The 20,711-nt window shown below is 45.3% G+C and overlaps 1 protein-coding gene across 2 annotated transcripts in view; it reads right to left on the bottom strand.

Annotated features, from left to right (window-relative positions):
* The window catches only part of tbxas1 (thromboxane A synthase 1 (platelet)), a 144,987-nt gene that overhangs the window by 68,533 nt on the left and 55,743 nt on the right, over positions 1–20,711 (bottom strand). For both annotated transcript variants that reach the window (XM_029667702.2, XM_029667703.2), the window contains exons 5-6: positions 9,170–9,266; positions 2,028–2,144 (exon numbers count right to left, since the gene is read on the bottom strand). In XM_029667702.2, coding sequence (XP_029523562.1) covers positions 2,028–2,144; positions 9,170–9,266 — 214 coding nt within the window. The remainder of the gene's footprint in view (positions 1–2,027; positions 2,145–9,169; positions 9,267–20,711) is intronic.

Below are 20,711 nucleotides of genomic sequence, written 5' to 3'. Positions count from 1 at the left end.
TCAACTCTGTCAATCACAACATTTTATTGGCAGATTCAACAGCCTTGGATTCTCAAATGATTGCCTCGCCTAGTTCACCAACTACTTCTCTGATAGAGTTCAGTGTGTCAAATCGGAGGGCCTGTTGTCCGGACCTCTGGCAGTCTCTATGGGTGTGCCACAGGGTTCATTCTCGGGCCGACTCTCTTCTCTGTATACATCAATGATGTCGCTCTTGCTGCTAGTGATTCTTTGATCCACCTCTACGCAGACGACACTATTCTGTATACCTCTGTCCACTGTGTTAACTAACCTCCAGACGAGCTTCAATGCCATACAACTCTCCTTCCGTGGCCTCCAACTGCTCTTAAATGCAAGTAAAACTAAATGCATGCTCTTCAAATGATCGCTGCCCGCACCTGCCCAGTCTGGTTAGACTGTAAACTCTCCTTCCAGACTCACATTAAAAATCTTCAATCCAAAATTTAATTTAGAATTGGCTTCCTATTTCGCAACAAAGCATCCTTCACTCATGCTGCCAAACATACCTAAGTAAAACTGACCATCCTACCGATCCTCGACTTCGGTGATGTCATTTACAAAATAGCCTCCAACACTCTACTCAACAAATTGGATGCAGTCTATTACAGTGCCATCCGTTTTGTTACCAAAGCTCCATATACTACCCACCACTGCAACCTGTACGCTCTCGTTGGCTGGCCCTCGCTTCATATTCATAGCCAAACCCACTGGCTCCAGGTCATCTACAAGTCTCTGCTAGGTAAAGCACCGCCTTATCTCAGCTCACTGGTCACCATAGCAGCACACACCCGTAGCACGTGCTCCAGAAGGTATATCTCACTGGTCACCCCCAAAGCCAATTCTTCCTTTGGCCGCCTCTCCTTCCAGTTCTCTGCTGCCAATGACTGGAACGAATTGCAAAAATCACTAAAGCTGGAGACTTTTACCTCCCTCACTAGCTTTAAGCACCAGCTGTCAGAGCAGCTCACAGAACACTGCCCCGTACATAGCTCAACTTTAAATAGCCCATCCAATCTACCTCATCCCCATACTGTACTTATTTATTTATCTCGCTCCTTTTCACCCCAGTATCTCTACTTGCACATTCACCTTCTGCCCATTCTACCATTCCAGTGTTTAAGTGCTACATTGTAATTACCTCGCCACCATGGCCTATTTATTGCCTTACCTCCCTTATCCTACCTCATTTGCACGTGCTGTATATAGATTTTTCTACTGTATTATTGACTGTATGTTTGTTTATTCCATGTGTAACTGTGTTGTTGTATGTGTCGAACTGCTTTGCTTTATCTTGGCCAGGTTAGAGTTGCAAATGAGAACTTGTTCTCAACTAGCCTACCTGGTTAAATAATGGTGAACTAAAATTTTTTTTAAAAAAAAAAATTAAACTGAAAAAGCATGTGCGAGCAAGGAGGCCTACAAACCTGACTCAGTTACACCAGCTCTGTCAGGAGGAATGGCCCAAAACGTTTGACCCAAGTTTAACAATTTAAAGGCAACGCTACCAAATACTAATTGAGTGTATGTAAACTTCTGACCCACTGGGAATGTGATGAAAGAAATAAAAGCTGAAATAAATCATTCTCTCTACTATTATTCTGACATTTCACACTCTTAAAATAAAGTGGTGATCCTAACTGACCTAAGACAGGACATTTTGTACTAGGATTAAATGTCAGAAATTGTGAAAAACTGAGTTTAAATGTATTTGGCTAAGGTGTACGTAAACTTCAAACTTCAACTGTATATAACCTCTGGCTTGTCATGCTAAATTCAACGCTTGGCTGTACAACATGCAAAAAGGTAGGAAACGTGGGTGAGGAGGAGAGGAGATGGGTGATGATGGTGGTGGTGTTAGAGGAGAGGGGTGAAGAAAGGAGGAGGAGATAGGTAGTGACGGTGTTAGAGGAGAGGGGTGACGAGAGGAAGAGAGTAGATGGGTGAAGGGTAGAGGAGTGAAGAGGAGAGGAGTGAAAGGAGGAAGAGGAAAGGGGCTCTTGTCTTGCCTCTTTCATCTTGGCTGCGCTGAAGGAGGGGGTGAGGATGCTGCGTACTCTCTTCCAGTGCTCGTTCCTCAGCATCAGCAGACAGTCACTCATGGGCTTAGTAGCGGCACGGATTGTCTGCAAAGAAGAAATGAGGGAGACAACATTTCAAGAATATTCACACTCCAAAATTCTGGTACTGATCATGCACATAAAGTATGTGTGCACTCGCACGCAACCACGCACAGATCCCTCCCTCTGTATTGTATATAGGTGATTCAGAAGTCTGAGACCAGAACCACAGGTCAGTGTGTGTATGTCTCCCTCACCACCCAGCCCCCACCACCTTGCCCCCAGGTCAGATCTTAGGACTCATGAAGAGATGGAGGAATCAGCATGCCCAGCCTGTCCTCTCTCGTGTTCTTTTCCAGTCTAGCAAGCGCATGTAGTCAATGGTTATCACTGTCCTTAGAGCCTATGGTCCTCTTTGGTGGAACTAACACTGGATACAATGCTAGAATACTGAAGATCTGGAGATACTGTGGAAATCCAGAGGAATACAGAACATTGCCACGTGACCTGAGCTAACACTGATCCCTTACCTATTGGTGTTCATAGACGTTAATAAATGGTTATAAGGTGTTTCTAAATCTTCATAAAGTATTCAGAAATGTTCATAAAGCATTAGGTGCCCAATGCAGGTGATTTCTGGCTGACAATACTTCATGGTTTATGTTGTGATGTTTACTTGTTTAAACAGTATCTATAATTGTAATGTATTAGGATTTTCCCATGCTTGTATAATATTCCAGACACAATGTAATAACATTTATAATTTCTTCATCTGTGTGTCTTGGTAATGTTCCATCGGTGAGAATTAAGTAGCGCACTAACACAATAACATTTATGGAAAAGGAAACTGTTGTTCGGTAGTTTAGAGTGCTTGATTAAAATAAACCATTCATATTTTTTGAGGCCACAGCATTACAGTGGAGTGTGTTTGTGTCTATGCCTCCATGGAGACTATTTTACGGGTCTGCTCCTGCTGCTGGTTGCAGATGGTGTAGGGGCTCTGGAACATACACACATGCACGAATGCACACACGCATGCATACACACACACACACACACACACACACACACACACACACACACACACACACACACACACACTCACACATACGCACAGCAAGACCCACATCTCAACACTACACGATCGCATACACCACTCAGTAACACAGCAAGTGCCACATCTCCATAATACGAATCCCATACACACAGCAGGGCCCAGATCTCAGCACCATATGCACATCCAGCGCTCTGTGAGCTACTGCTAGACTGGTTGTTAAGTGAACAATGAGTCAGGAGTTTGGGAACGGGAAGCCGACCAGTAAACATCATACACTCTTAGAAAACATCATACACTATCTAGAACCTTAAAGGGTTCAAGAACCCTTTTTGGTTGCAGGTAGAACCCATTTGGTTCCAAGTAGAACCCCTTTAGGTTCAACATGGAACCAAAAAGGGTTCTACCTGGAACCAAAAAGGGTTCTACCTGGAACCAAAAGCAGGTTCTCCTATGGGGACAGCCAAAGAGTTTTCTGAGTCAAATTCACTAAATCAAACATGTAAAACATTTCACTAAGCTCCTGTATCCGCCCTGGATCTAAAGACTGTATATGTGTGCGTGCGTGCTGCATACATACCACAATATTTCTGGGTGATTGGTGCACAACATTTCTGGGTGATTGGTGCACAACATTTCTGGGTGATTGGTGCACAACATTTCTGGGTGATTGGTGTTAACATCTGTCTATATACTGTATTGTGAGTTGTATTTTACATGATGTGCATGACTGCCATGATTATTCTGGTTGCCAAAAATATAATTACATATGATTCACAATACAATATAGCCACCACCCTGTTCCATTGTCAGGGTAATTCTGAATCACAAAAATACCTATGATGACATCACACAATCAAACCAGGCAATAAGGTAGAATGTTGGAATTTATAAAGTTTGGTTGCGTTTATTTAAAGCGTCTGCTATAAATGATCATTAGTAGCCTACCAAACTTGCTAACAGCCAGTAATGGCCTGTACTCAGTGCTCTATTGTCCCTCCATCAGGTCCTAATGGCCTGGTACTCAGGGCTCTATTGTCCCTCTGATCACTCTGTCATCAATGCAAATGCTTTAGGAAATTACATCCGACACTACATGAGAAACCTGGCATTCTGAGTTTGAGTGGAATAGGATCACCTGTTGTGCAACGAGAGCCAGCTCCTCATAGCTGCTTGATGCATAGAATTAAAGTATTCCTATAAGCCCATGTTGCACAACATTTCGATAGGCTATGCTATTCAATTGTGTGAGAAAACAACATGTTTATGGCCTCTGTTATAAAGAGAAGGATCGCATCAGCTTTCTGTAGGCTTACAATTTTTATTTCTCAACTTTCCTAATATTAAGCACATTGTTTTGCTTTACAACTGGAGTAGCCTACCTGGCTGGGGTGAAAATGAACTGTGGGAAACGCGTCCTCCATTCGCTACTCAAGCGCATATGGATAACATGTATTTTTCCCCTGTTCCGACAGGTCCATGATAATGGTACATTCTGAATCAAAACTAATTTCACACATACAGTACCAGTCAAAAGGTTGGACACAACTACTCATTCCAGGGTTTTTCTTAATTTTTTAAAACTATTTTCTACATTGTAGAATAACTGTGAAGATATCAAAACTATGAAATAACACATGTGGAATCGTGTAGTCACCAAAAAAGTGTTGAACAAATCTAAATCATCATTAGAGATGCATCATGCTATATGTTTTGATTTCTAAAACATTCTAACATTTGTGTCCCAACTAAAGTTACATAAATAACTCTAAATGAAGCTTATAGGAGGACCTGTTTCTTTGTTAACTGCTCAGCACAGATAGACCCATGTGCCCAATCAGAAATCCTTTGTGAAAAATCTCCTTTATATTTTTTCAGTTACAGTAGATGTTCCAAAGGTCCACACCTATGCGTGGAAGCTGGAGATGCTAAACATGTTTAAGCTAATTAACGGTAAATGACCGTGAGACTGGCAGATATTTGCATGGCAATCAACGGCTGACAAAATGTCACAACCGCCACAGCCCCTATGTGCAGCGAAGAAAGACCTAGAACAGTTGCAGCTGGCTCAACAAAGCAGCACGTCTTGCCCTTAACTGCACACATGGAACTAACAACATGTATGATAGTTTTTCATGGTTGAGGGTTGAGGAGAAATTGACTACGTCTCTTCTAGTCTTTTTAAGAAGCATTTGTGTGTTGAAAATGCCTAAGCACTTGTATAATCTATTTGCCTACACTTCTAACAGACATACATACGCCACTAGGCACTTAAAACTTGTGTCTTGCCCATTCACCCTCTGAATGGCACACATATACAGTCCATGTCTCAATACTTAAACATCCTTCCTTAACCTGTCTCCCTTTCATGTACACTGTTTGAAGTGGATTTAAGGAGTGACATCAATTAGGGATGATAGCTTTCACTTGGATTCACCTGGTCAGTCTATGTCATGGAAAGAGCAGATGTTCATAATGTTTTGTAGAATCAGTGTATAACTCTTATTTATTTATTTAAATTATGTCCTTATCTATAACTGTTCTGTACTTGTCATGTATTTGTACATTTTATGTGGACCCCAGAGTGGCTGCTGCATGTGTAGTAGCTAATGGGGATCCTAATAAACGTAACTAAACTAAACTGAGCCCACTCTCTCAGGCCTCTGCTACAGACAGGGAACAGGTTCACCAGTATCTTCCTGGCCTGGAGGTTTTACCCCCAGAGAAGTCTACCTCAACCCCATAAAGCCCACTCTCTCAGGCCTCTGCTACATGGAGTGGAGGCAGTTGTGCACCTCAGCCTTACTCACACAGTAAGATTCCTTTTCTACCAACCTTACTATCTACACTGTTAAAACTATCATTGTCTGAAAACAAAATCTCCAATATTTTTATGACTTCATGTTTTCCAGCCTGCCTCCTCTTCCTGTCGTGAGGCCACTCAGTCTCTCTCTGAGTTCTCCAGTTGTGAGCAGCACTGGGAGGACCGGTGCAGACAGGTCCAGTACATTACAAACAACTCCTGTCTGAGTCGCAGCAAAGGCTTCTGGTCTGCTAACTCAAGGAGACGAGGCGCAGCAATGGCTAAGTTCTACAAGAGACTGAGAAAGGCTGAGGACATTTGTCGATAATGATGAAGAGGAAAAGGAGATGGGGCACCAAAGGGCATGCAGCTTGTGAGCTTTGAGTACCAGGCGGTGTCGGAGTTGGTTGTAGCCTTTGGCTTCCTGTCTCTCTCAGATTGACAAAACATGAAAAAACATCAAGATGTTTTCTCAATACAGTGCAGATAGTTCAGGTACCATTAATTGACTATTAATGGACTATTTAGCAGTCTTATGGCTTGGGGGTCGAAGCTGTCTCGGATCCTGTTGGTCTGTGATCCGATGCTCCTGTACCGTTTGCCGGACGGTAGCAGAGTGAACAGTCTATGGCTTGGGTGGCTAGAGTTTTTGCCATCTTTTCGGGCCTTCCTCTGACACCGCCTGATATAGAGGTCCTGGATGGCAGGGAGCTCAGCCCCAGTGATATACTAGGTCATCCGAACCACCCTCTGTAGCGTTTTGCGGTCAAGGGCGGTTCATTTGCCATACCAAGTGGTGATTGCAGCCCGTCAAGATGCTCTTGATGGTGGAGCTGTAAAACTACTTTTTGGGGATCAGATGGCCCATGCCAAATCTTTTCAGCCTCCTGAGGGGGAAGAGGTGCTGTCGTGCCCTCTTCATGACTGTGCGGGTGTGGACCATGTTAAGTCCTTAGTGATGTGGAAGACAATGAACTTGAAGTTTGTGACCTGTTCCACAACAGTCCCTTAATGTGGACAGGGGTGTTCGCTCCCTTCTTTCTCCTATAGTCCACTATCAGCTCCTTAATCTGACTGACATTGAAGGAGAGGTTGTTATCATGGCACCACACTGCTAAGTCTCTGACCTCCTCCCTGTAGGCTGTGTCATCACCCTTTCTGAGCAGGCCTACCACCGTCGTGTCGTCAGTAAACTTGATGATAGTGTTGGAGTCGTGCGTGGCTAGCAGTTTGGGTGAACAGGGAGTACAGCAGGGGACTAAACACCCATGAGGGGCCCCCGTGTTTAGGGTCAGTGTGGCGGAGGTGTTGTTGCCTATCCTCACCAGCTGGGACCGACCTGTCAGGAAGTCCAGGATCCAGTTGCAGAGGGAGGGGTTCAGTCCCAGGGTCCCTAGCTTGGTGATGAGCTTGGAAGGGACTATGGTGTTGAATGCTGAGCTGTAGTCTATGAGCAGCATTCTCACATCATTATATCCCCTCTTGTCCAGGTGAGAGAGGGCAGTGTGACATGCAATTGAGATAGTGGATATGTTGGGGGCAGTATGCAAATTGGTGTGGGTCTAGGGTGTCTGGGATGATGGTGTTGATGTGTGTCAAGACCAGCCTTTCAAAGGACTTCATAATTACAGATGTGAGTGCTACAGGGCGATAGTCAACAGGGACAATGGTGGCCAGCTTGAAACATGTTGGGATTTCAGACTGGGACAAGGAGATTGAAAATGTCTGTGAAGACAGTTGCCAGCTGGTCTTTGAGTACGCGTCCTGGTAGTCCGTCTGGCCTGGCGGCCTTGTGATTGTTAACCTGTTGAAAGGGTTTGCTCACATCGGCCACAGAGAGCGAGATCACACAGTCATACGGAAAACAGAGGCTTTCATGCAAGGCACAGTGTTATATTCCTCGAAGCAAGCATAAAAGGGATTTAGCTCGTTCGGGTGTTCTGCATCGTTAGGCAGCTCATGGCTAGATTTCCCTTTGTAATCCATTATCGTCTTCAAGCCCTGTCACATACAACAAGTGTCAGAGCCAGTGTAATAGGATTCCACCTTCCACCTATTGTCACGCCCTGGCCTTAGTATTCTGTGTTTTCTTTATTATGTTGGTTAGGCCAGGGTGTGACATGGGTGATTTATGTGTCTTGTTTTGTCTAGGGGTTTTGTAGTCTATGGGGTTGTGTTCAGTTGAGTGTTCTAGGTAAGTCTATGGTTGCCTGGAGTGGTTCTCAATCAGAGGCAGGTGTTTATCGTTGTCTCTGATTGGGAACCATATTTAGGCAGCCATATTCTTTAGGTATCTGGTGGGTGGTTGTTCCTGTCTCTGTGTTTTGCACCAGTTAGGTGTTTTGGTTTTTCCACGTTGTCTCATTTTGTATAGTGTTCACGTTTTCATCTTTCATTAAAGATGTTTATAAATAACCACGCTGCATTTTGGTCCTCCTCTCCTTCCCAGGAAGAAGACAGTTACACCTATATTGGCCTTTGCATGTTTGATGCCTTGTCTGCGGTTGTAGCATTCTTTCTTGTTTGCGTCCATGTCCTGTCCCTTGTGAGCGGTATCTCTAGCCTTTAACCCAGCGTGGATACTGCCTGAAATCCATGGTTTTTGGTTTGGACAAGTTCCAAGCCAATATGGCGTGTAGATGATGAAAGCAACTGGGACCTCTGACCTCTGTTTGATACATGTGTCATGTTACCATTAGCTGTGACCCTGCTGCCGTGGGATGGCATTGGTCCCCTCCGCTCTCAGACAGAAACGCTTCTATTTCTAGAGCCTCCTAGACAAAGGCTATTGGCTGAACAAAATCATTAAGCCTGAACTTTAGAGACGCATCATCTTTCTTCCTGCAATGCAGTGGAACATAGTCAGAGTGTGCCCTAAAAATGTGTCTCCTTTAGTTCGGAAACGTATTACAGGTTCACAGTAGAAGGACACTGGTGACTACAGAGGGCCTGCTCACTGCAGGGGTTCGCATTGAAGTAAGTTTCAGAATTGAAGACCATATTCTGACTACTTTAAAATGGGATTCCTTGATGATATTTAGGGACCTGGCTCAAACAAGAGTACAGATTTCATAGCCCAACTCGATATTATCATCAGGTAGCTTGTCAACAACTGCTTTAAAAATAAGCAGTTCAAAATAGATCATTTTCTTTTGATTTGCTACATAAAAGAAGCAGAAAAAGTACTTTGTCATAATGCATCAATAAGGTAATCATCGAGAGAAACTGACTTACCATTCTGTTGGGGAAGGTGCTGAAGTCCTTCACCATGATCTGTCTGAGCATATCAGGGTCAGCTACCACCACCACAGGCCTCCTGCCTAGATAATATCTGGAGAGACATACAGGACATCATACAGGACAGCTTGAGAAGCCAGACACACACGTGTGCATCATACACACATGAGATGGGTATGTATCACATGTGAGATGAGAGTGTAGCACTTTCATTGTGCCATGGTTTGTTTGGAGAAAAATACTCTTGACTTTCGCATGGGTTAGACTCCTTGGTCCGTGTTTCAAGATGGGTCGGGTGGGTTGCCGAGATTGCCGCTGACCCCTGGCCGCTGACTTTGCGTGTGTATATGCATGCATTCACACAGAAAAATACACAGAAGAAAGCATGCACAGACACACGCAAACACACACACAGCTGCAGGGCAAACATCGATAAATAACAGGATGCCAATCAAACGTTGTGATCATCACAGAGGATGTGAGGCCTGGGGAGGAATATACCCAAAGTCGCAGCATAAAACACACCCACACACCTTAGACATGTTGAGGAGTCTATACTGAAGAAGAGTCTCACAATGGAAGTTTAACACAACCCTCACTACCTGCCATGGGCTTGACAGAACACAGGGTGTTCAGCTCAATTTTGAGTCTCAGAGCAAATGGTCTGAATACTTATCAATCTTTTTAAAAATGTATTTATACATTTGCAAACTTGTTTACGCCTTGTCATTATGGGGTATTATGTGGAGATTGATGAGGAAAACATTTAATGTAATACATTTTAGAATAAGGCTGTAATGTAACAAAATAGGGAAAAAGTGAACGGGTCTGAATACTTTCCGAATGCCCTGTACATAGGAGATACAGGACTTCTAGGACCTGTAGGAGTCTTCACAAAGCTGAGAGGAGGGAAAGGAGAAGATCCTCTCTCACAGCAGCTCCATCTTGTTAAGTACCGTCTCTGGGTGCCACTAAAAGAGGGTAGTCTAGAGAAGATGTTGCCATTGTCTTGTCCCCAGTCCCAAGGCTAATGTAACTAGACATTTACCAGTGTAGCAGGGTTTAAATAATATGGGGTAAAGGTCTGGCAGTATCAGAGGGGAGATTCTGACCCCCTTTTAAAACAGTCGGTCATTAACAATCCATGTGTATGTTTATGAGTGCACCTGTCACACTGGACAGGTAATGGTTTTGTTGTCTGGCCCAGAGGGAGCTCCATTCCGTAACTATATGGGTGACATCACCACAGTGGCCTGGCTACTCAGACCAACTAGTCGTAAGCAGGCTTCTCTGTGTGTTAGTGTGTTTTGTCGTATCTAAATGTGAAGACTGTAATTTTATCAAATCAGTTCTCAGTTCGAAAATAATTGCAATGTATATATTTACACCCATATGTTGTTGTTGTTGTCTTATCTGTTGGAATCGCCGGTCCGTCTGCTGGAGAGTCAGTTCATCAGAGAGGCTCTGATTAACTTCCCCAGAAATCACATTGTCTTATCTGTTGGAATCGCCGGTCCGTCTGCTGGAGAGTCAGTTCATCAGAGAGGCTCTGATTAACTTCCCCAGAAATCACATGGTCTTTCGTAGTTGTCGCTTTCGCAGCAGCTCTGGATAGTGTCTGTTGTCATGGATATGTCAGGCGTACAGATGGTCAGGCGTACAGATGGTCAGTCGTACAGTGGTTGTCGGTATTCTCATACTAGATTTACGTAATTTCCAGCTGCAGACTAGTCTAAGATTTACTCTTATTCTGTAGTGATCGATAGTCTCACAGTTGAACCATTTCCAGCCTATTTTATGACCGTCATAAAATAGCCGACTTCCCGCTCTCCCCCTCTACAAGAGAGAGCACGCTGTAGAGGGGACCCACTGTAATCTGATCCTTCAGATTGTCACAGGAGAGTCATGACATTCCCCCTCTACAAGAGAGAGCACGCTGTAGAGGGGACCCACTGTAATCTCATCCTTCAGATTGTCACAGGAGAGGTATGACATTCCCCCTCTACAAGAGAGAGCACGCTGTAGAGGGGACCCACTGTAATCTCATCCTTCAGATTGTCACAGGAGAGTCATGACATTCCCCCTCTACAAGAGAGAGCACGCTGTAGAGGGGACCCACTGTAATCTCATCCTTCAGATTGTCACAGGAGAGTCATGACATTCCCCCTCTACAAGAGAGAGCACGCTGTAGAGGGGACCCACTGTAATCTCATCCTTCAGATTGTCACAGGAGAGGTCATGACATTCCCCCTCTACAAGAGAGAGCACGCTGTAGAGGGGACCCACTGTAATCTCATCCTTCAGATTGTCACAGGAGAGTCATGACATTCCCCCTCTACAAGAGAGAGCACGCTGTAGAGGGGACCCACTGTAATCTCATCCTTCAGATTGTCACAGGAGAGTCATGACATTCCCCCTCTACAAGAGAGAGCACGCTGTAGAGGGGACCCACTGTAATCTCATCCTTCAGATTGTCACAGGAGAGTATGACATTCCCCCTCTACAAGAGAGAGCACGCTGTAGAGGGGACCCACTGTAATCTCATCCTTCAGATTGTCACAGGAGAGGTATGACATTCCCCCTCTACAAGAGAGAGCACGCTGTAGAGGGGACCCACTGTAATCTCATCCTTCAGATTGTCACAGGAGAGTCATGACATTCCCCCTCTACAAGAGAGAGCACGCTGTAGAGGGGACCCACTGTAATCTCATCCTTCAGATTGTCACAGGAGAGTCATGACATTCCCCCTCTACAAGAGAGAGCACGCTGTCTACAAGAGGGGACCCACTGTAATCTCATCCTTCAGATTGTCACAGGAGAGTCATGACATTCCCCCTCTACAAGAGAGAGCACGCTGTAGAGGGGACCCACTGTAATCTCATCCTTCAGATTGTCACAGGAGAGTCATGACATTCCCCCTCTACAAGAGAGAGCACGCTGTAGAGGGGACCCACTGTAATCTCATCCTTCAGATTGTCACAGGAGAGTCATGACATTCCCCCTCTACAAGAGAGAGCACGCTGTAGAGGGGACCCACTGTAATCTCATCCTTCAGATTGTCGCAGGAGAGTCATGACATTCCCCCTCTACAAGAGAGAGCACGCTGTAGAGGGGACCCACTGTAATCTCATCCTTCAGATTGTCACAGGAGAGGTATGACATTCCCCCTCTACAAGAGAGAGCACGCTGTAGAGGGGACCCACTGTAATCTCATCCTTCAGATTGTCGCAGGAGAGGTATGACATTCCCCCTCTACAAGAGAGAGCACGCTGTAGAGGGGACCCACTGTAATCTCATCCTTCAGATTGTCGCAGGAGAGTCATGACATTCCCCCTCTACAAGAGAGAACACGCTGTAGAGGGGACCCACTGTAATCTCATCCTTCAGATTGTCACAGGAGAGTCATGACATTCCCCCTCTACAAGAGAGAGCACGCTGTAGAGGGGACCCACTGTAATCTCATCCTTCAGATTGTCGCAGGAGAGGTATGACAACTTGTATAGTTTCATCATCAACCGGTGGTTGTGGCAACATCATTACTATACAAATACATTAATGCAGAGGGAACATTATTACATTTGTGTGTTTGTAAAGTTATGATGTAGTTTCTATAGAGATGCTATTACATTTTATTCTAACTCCTAACTATATACCTTCTGATATTGTGCGGTACTGCTGTATTTAATTATCCAAAATAAATTAAAAGCACACATATTTCTGCCTGACCATACTCATGGTGAATTTTGCTAGCAGAGAAACTTATTTCATTTTTTTGTTTTTGTAGATTGTCCATTAGGTATCTTACATGCTGACCACACTGCTCACGTTGCGTGTGTGCACACTCATTGCAAAATAAATGTACACACACGTTATTCAATAATTAATCCAAACTGCTAGCGCGCATCAAAAAGAGTCTGCCTAGCCAGGAGCTAAAATATAACTTGGTTCTATTTTTGACACTTAATGCGCTGCAAGTCCCACCTCTCCCATGTCCTCATTGGTTTTTAGGCGAAAATATACCCAAGTGGAGATAGATCATATTTCAGAGGTCCACACTCCAGTCCAATTGGTGGTGGTAAGGCACCTTAATGTTGGTTGCCAACCTCCATATAAAGTCCACAGAAGAAGAAGAAGAGATTACTAGAAACTAATTAGATTTTCCCTTTTGTCTGTGGATTAATTGTCGGAGTGGAGAACACGATTTTGTGTCACTCAAAATGGATGAAAATTCTACAAAGTGCATTTCAGGTAAAATAACAACCCAATGTTAATATCCCAGGACAAATTAGCTAGCAACGGCAAGCTAGCTAGCGAAATGCATGTTTCATGTGTTTCGACCTGTCCCCAAATTAATATAGTTGGTTCAGAGTTTGTTTTGATATTTCAACCTGCGTGTCCTGATCGCGTCTGGTGTGGATGGACAAAATCAACATGCGCATGCCCGGTCTAGTCAGCATGTTATGTATACTGTATACTGATATTATTTCTGATATGAAAAATAAAGAAACTTTGAAAGATGTATCTCTAACAACCACTGAATGCTTTCAACTTTGATAAATTGATAGGGGAGGAGTGTTCTGAGAGACGACGGGGGTTCAATAAATGTGCCATGAGCCTCTTTCTCTTTTCTTTTTGAAAAACCACGTATCACGCTAGTGGACAACTCTTACTGAAGGCTGTAGTAATGCCTTTTGGCATATATCCACGCATTCTGACGTAATGTCTCTTTTCTGGTCTAGGCACGAAATCTAGCCATGGCAAAGCTGCCCTACTCCTACACTCTTTTATTTGTTTTTCTCAAATACACACAGAAACTCAGCAGCCAATTCCCTTTGATGTGCTATTAAGAAACAAATCTGCCATCCATAAACAGGCCTGTATAATCAACCCAGAGATAATCTAGCAGCACATCTAGATTAGATCTACTTTATTATCCCACCAGGGGGAAATTCGTTTTGGTCATGTGCCTAAAAAGACAAAGTACATAAAACATAAAAACACAGAATACACTAAATGAATATGAAAATGCAATAGGCCACATATTTACAGTAAGTGCAGTACGTATTTACTGTACAATCCTTTCACCGAGTCGACCTGTTGAAAAATCTGTCAATGTGCAAGACACTTCACTCTAATTGCTTCTGTAAATTGCTCTGGATATATCTGTTCAAATATCTGTTCATCCTGAGCTTCTTCTGAAGAAGTATACTTGCCCTAGTCTGGTTGCTGCTACGACTAAGACTTGAGTGAAGGGGATGCTGTCACGTTCTGACCATAGTTCTTTTGTGTTTTCTTTGTTTTAGTGTTGGTCAGGACGTGAGCTGAGTGGGCATTCTATGTTTTGTGTTTCTATCTTGGATTTGTTGTTTGGCCTGATATGGTTCTCAATCAGAGGCAGGTGTTTGTCATTGTCTCTGACTGGGAACCATATTTAGGTAGCCTGTTTTGTGTTGGGTTTTGTGGGTGGTTGTCATCTGTCTTTGTGTCTATGCACCAGATAGGACTGTTTCTGGTTTCACATTTGTTGTTTTGTATTTTGTAGTGTTCTCGTTTATCGTCTATATTAAACATGTTGAACACTAACCACGCTGCATTTTGGTCCTCCTCTCCTTCAACGGAAGAAAACCGTTACAGATGTGTACTGTCCTGTAATATTTTGTCTAGTTTTTGGAGGACAATGGTTCAGTTTGAAAATAATTAAAATCTCTCTTGTAGTTTCTTTGCCTTTGCAAGGGCACACACAGTCATTGTGTTTCAGGTTATTGTCTATCTTGATTCCTAGGTATTTATGTGTTCACTCGATCTACTGATTCCCTGTTGATCTTAGGGGGGTAATGCATTGGAATAAGCCTACCAGGAGCTCATGGTGTTGCTTTCCATTAGTCTGGTCCCAGATCAGTTTGTGATGTCTTGTCAAACACCATTATTTGGCAAGACATGGACAAGCAGATCTGGGACCATGATAACTTTTCAACAGCTTCACTGATACTTCTAACACATACAGTCGGAAGTTTACATACTCTTAGGTTGGAGTCAATAAACATTTTTGGGCAACTACTCCACAAATTTCTTATTAACAAACTAGAGTTTTAGCAAGTCGGTTTGGAAATCTACTTTGTGCAATTTTTCCAACAATTGTTTACAGACAGATTATTTCACTTATAATTCACTGTATCACAATTCACAATTACACACACAAAGCTGATTGTGCCTGGAAAATTCCAGAAAATGATATCATGGCTTTAGAAGCGTCTGATAGGCTAAATTACATAATTTAAGTCAATTGGAGGTGTACCTGTGGATGTATTTCAAGGCCTACCTTCAAACTCATTTAATCTTTGCTTGACATCATGGTAAAAATCAAAAGAAATCAGCCAAGACCTCAGAAAAAATAGCAGACCTCCACAAGTCTGGTTCATCCTTGGGAGTAATTTCCAAATGCCCGAAGGTACCATGTTCATCTGTACAAACAATAGTACGCAAGTATAAACACCATGGGACCACGCAGCCGGCGCGGGACGTGGACCCCACTCAATCAATGTCTTAGTCCCCTCTCCTCGCGTCCCTGGATAGACCACCCTCGCCGCCGACCATGGCCTAGTAGTCCTCACCCAGAACCCCACTGGACTGAGGAGCAGATCGGGACTGAAGGACAGCTCGGGACTGAGGCAGCTCGGGACTGAGGCAGCTCGGGACTGAGGGGAAGCTCGGGAGTGAGAGAAAGCTCGGGAGTGAGAGAAAGCTCGAGAGTGAGAGAAAGCTCGAGAGTGAGAGAAAGCTCAGGACTGAGAGGAAGCTCAGGAGTGAGAGGAAGCTCAGGAGTGAGAGGAAGCTCAGGCAGGTTGATGAATCTACCAGATCCTGGCTGGCTGGTGGTTCCGGCAGATCCTGGCTGACTAGCAGATCTGGCAGATCCTGGCTGACTGGCGGATCCTGGCTGACTGGCGGATCCTGGCCGACTGGCAGATCCTGGCCGACTGGCAGATCCTGGCCGACTGGCACTTCTGGCGGATCCTGGCTGACTGGCACTTCTGGCAGATCCTGGCAGACTGGTGGATCCTGGCTGACTGGTGGATCTAACTGATCCTGACAGACTGGCGACGCTGGGCAGACTGCCGGCGCTGGGCAGACTGGCGGCGCTGGGCAGACTGGGAGCACTGGCGGCGCTGGGCAGACTGGGGGCACTGGCGGCGCTGGGCAGACTGGCGGCACTGGCGGCGCTGGGCAGACTGGCGGCACTGGCGGCGCTGGGCAGACTGGCGGCTCCTTGCAGACTGACAGCTCCTTGCAGACTGACAGCTCTGGCTGCTCCATGTAGACTGACAGCTCTGGCTGCTCCATGCAGACTGGCTGCTTCATGCAGACTGACAGCTCTGGCTGCTCCATGCAGACTGACAGCTCTGGCTGCTCCATGCAGACTGGCAGCTCTGGCTGCTCCATGCAGACTGGCAGCTCTGGCTGCTCCATGTAGACTGACAGCTCTGGCTGCTCCATGTAGACTGACAGCTCTGGCTGCTCCATGCAGACTGACAGCTCTGGCTGCTCCATGCAGACTGACATCTCTGGCTGCTCCTTGCAGACTGGCAGCTCCTTGCAGACTGGCAGCTCCTTGCAGACTGACAGCTCTGTGCAGACTGGCAGCTCTGGCTGCTCCATGTAGACTGACAGCTCTGGCTGCTCCATGCAGACTGGCTGCTTCATGCAGACTGGCAGCTCTGGCTGCTCCATGCAGACTGACGGATCCTGGCTGAATGGCGGATCTAACTGATCCTGGCTGACTGGCAGATCCTGGCTGACTGGAAGATCCTGGCCGACTGGAAGATCCTGGTCGACTGGAAGATCCTGGCCGACTGGAAGATCCTGGCCGACTGGCAGTTCTGGCGGATCCTGGCCGACTGGCGGATCCTGGCTGACTGGCAGATCCTGGCCGACTGGCAGATCCTGGCCGACTGGCAGTTCTGGCGGATCCTGGCTGACTGGCGGATCTAACTGATCCTGGCTGACTGGCGGATCCTGGCTGACTGGTGGATCCTGGCTGACTGGCAGATCCTGGACGACTGGCAGATCCTGGCCGACTGGCAGATCCTGGCCGACTGGCAGATCCTGGCCGACTGGCAGTTCTGGCGGCGCTGGGCAGACGGGTAGCTCAGACGGCGCTGGGCAGACTGGCGGCACTGGCGGCGCTGGACTGAGGAGCACTGGTGCCTCTGGAATGAGGGGCTCTGGCGCCTCTGGCATGAGGGGCGGTAGCTCTGACAGCGCCGGACAGGCGGGAGACTCTGGCTGCGCTGGAGAGGAGGAAGGCTCCGGCAGCGCTGGACAGGCGGGACGCACTGTAGGCCTGATGCGTGGTGCTGGCACTGGTATGCCGTGCATACTATGCCAAACCAACAGCTTTCTTTCTACTCTGTCCAATACATCCTCCACACTCTCAGACTCAGCACTCTGCTTCACCGACAGCTCCAATTCCATCCATGGCTCTGCCCAGGGTCCTTTTCCGTCAAGGATCTCCTCCCAAGTCCATTTATCCAGGTAGTGCAGCCTCTCCCACTGCAGCTGCTGCTGCTCCTGCTGCTGCTGCCTCTGTTGCCTCTCCTGTGGCTCCTGCCTGTTGACACGCTGCTTGGTCCGTTGGTGGTGGGTGATTCTGTAACGGTTTTCTAGGTGTGGTGAAGGAGAGTCGGACCAAAATGCAGCGTGTAGATTGCAATCCATGTTTTAATAAACAAACGTAACACGAATCTAAATACAAACACTACAAAAACAATAAACGTAAAGAAAACCGAAACAGCCTATACTTGTGTAACCTAACATAGACAGGAACAAGGACACTAAGGACAATCACCCACAAAACACACAAAGAATATGGCTGCCTAAATATGGTTCCCAATCAGAGACAACGATAAACACCTGCCTCTGATTGAGAACCACTTCAGACAGCCATAGACTTAACTAGAACACCCCACTAAGCTACAATCCCAATACATACACACCACATACAAAAACCCATGTCACACCCTGGCCTGACCAAATAAATGAAGATAGACACAAAATACTTTGACCAGGGCGTGACAATACCGCTCAGGAAGGAGACACATTCTGTCTCCTAGAGAACATACTTTGGTGCGAAAAGTGCAAAGCAATCCCAGAACAACAACAAAGGACATTGTGAAGATGCTGGAGGAAACAGTTACAAAAGTATCTATATCCACAGTAAAACGAGTCCTATATCGACATAACCTGAAAGGCCGCTCAGTAAGGAAGAAGCCACTGCTCCAAAATAGCCATAAAAAAGACAGACAATGGTTTGCAACTACACATGGGGACAAAGATCGTACTTTTTGGAGAAATGTCCTCTGGTCTGATGAAACAAAAATAGAACTGTTTGGCCATAATAACCATCATTATGTTTGGAGGAAAAAGGCGGAGGCTTGCAAGCCGAAGAACGCCATCCCAACCGTGAAGCACGGGTGTAACGCTCGTCCTCTTCTTCTGACGAGGAGAAAGAGATATCGGACCAATTTCCAGCATGGTAAGTGTCCATTTTAATATGTAAAACTGAGCACTACAAAATACAAAATAACAAAGTGGAAGAACAAACGAAAATCAAAACAGTCCCGTATGGTACAAACACAGACACAGGAAACATATCACCCACAACTCAAAAGTGAAACCAGGCTACCTAAGTATGGTTCTCAATCAGGGACAACGATTGACAGCTGCCTCTGATTGAGAACCATACCAGGCCAAACACAGAAAACCCAAAACCCAAAACATAGAAAAAGGAACATAGACAACCCACCCAACCCTGACCATACTAAAACAAAGACATAACAGCAGAAATAAGGTCAGAACGTGACAACAGGGGTGGCAGCATCATGTTGTGGGGGTGCTTTTCTGCAGGAGGGACTGGTGCACTTCACAAAATAGATGACATCACGAGGAAGGAAAATGATGTGGATATATTGAAGCAACATCTCAAGACATCAGTCAGGAAGTTAAAGCTTGGTTGCAAATGGGTCTTCCAAATGGACAATGACCCCAAGCATTCTTCCAAAGTTGTGGCAAAATGGATTAAGGACAACAAAGTCAAGGTATTGGAGGGGCCATCACAAAGCCCTGACCTCAATCCTATAGAACATTTGTGGGCAGAACTGAAAAAGCATGTGCGAGCAAGGAGGCCTACAAACCTGACTCTGTCAGTAGGAATGAGCCAAAATTCACTCAACTTACTGTGGGAAGCTTGTGGAAGGCTACCCAAAACGTTTGACCCAAGTTAAACAATTCAAAGGCAATGCTACCAAATACTAATTGAGTGTATGTAAACATCTGACCCACTGGGAATGTGATGAAATAAATAAAAGCTGAAATAAATAATTCTCTCTACTATTATTCTGACATTTCATATACTTAAAATAAAGTGGTGATCCTAACTGACCTAAGACAGGGAATTTTTACTCAAATCAAATCAAATCAAATTTATTTGTCACATACACATGGTTAGCAGATGTTAATGCGAGTGTAGCGAAATGCTTGTGCTTCTAGTTCCGACAATAGTTCCGGCAGTAATAACCAACAAGTAATCTAACTAACAATTCCAAAACTACTGTCTTATACACACAAGTGTAGGGGGATAAAGAATATGTACATAAAGATATATGAATGAGTGATGGTACAGAGCGGCATAGGCAAGATACAGTAGATGGTATTGAGTACAGTATATACATATGACATGAGTATGTAAACAAAGTGGCATAGTTAAAGTGGCTAGTGATACATGTATTACATAAAGATGCAGTAGATGATATAGAGTACAGTATATACGTATACATATGAGATGAATAATGTAGGGTAAGTAAACATTATATTAGGTAGCATTGTGGCTAGTGATATATTTTACATCATTTCCCATCAATTCCCATTATTAAAGTGGCTGGAGTTGAGTCAGTGTGTTGGCAGCAGCCACTCAATGTTAGTGGTGGCTGTTTAACAGTCTGATGGCCTTGAGATAGAAGCTGTTTTTCAGTCTCTCGGTCCCAGCTTTGATGCACCTGTACTTACCTCACCTTCTGGATGATAGCGGGGTGAACAGGCAGTGGCTCGGGTGGTTGTTGTCCTTGATGATCTTTATGGCCTTCCTGTAACATCGGGTGGTGTAGGTGTCCTGGAGGGCAGGTAGTTTGCCCCCGGTGATGCGTTGTGCAGACCTCACTACCCACTGGAGAGCCTTACGGTTGTGGGTGGAGCAGTTGCCGTACCAGGCGGTGATACAGCCCGCCAGGATGCTCTCGATTGTGCATCTGTAGAAGTTTGTGAGTGCCTTTGGTGACAAGCCGAATTTCTTCAGCCTCCTGAGACACGATGCTGTCTGTGTGGGTGGACCAATTCAGTTTGTCTGTGATGTGTATGCCGAGGAACTTTAAACTTGCTACCCTCTCCACTACTGTTCCATCGATGTGGATAGGGGGGTGTTCCCTCTGCTGTTTCCTGAAGTCCACAATCATCTCCTTAGTTTTGTTGACGTTGAGTGTGAGGTTAT

Source organism: Oncorhynchus nerka, linkage group LG9a (genome assembly GCF_034236695.1).
Source record: "Oncorhynchus nerka isolate Pitt River linkage group LG9a, Oner_Uvic_2.0, whole genome shotgun sequence".
In the NCBI taxonomy this organism is placed as follows: domain Eukaryota; kingdom Metazoa; phylum Chordata; class Actinopteri; order Salmoniformes; family Salmonidae; genus Oncorhynchus; species Oncorhynchus nerka.
This window is presented reverse-complemented; position numbering and strand designations above follow the sequence as displayed.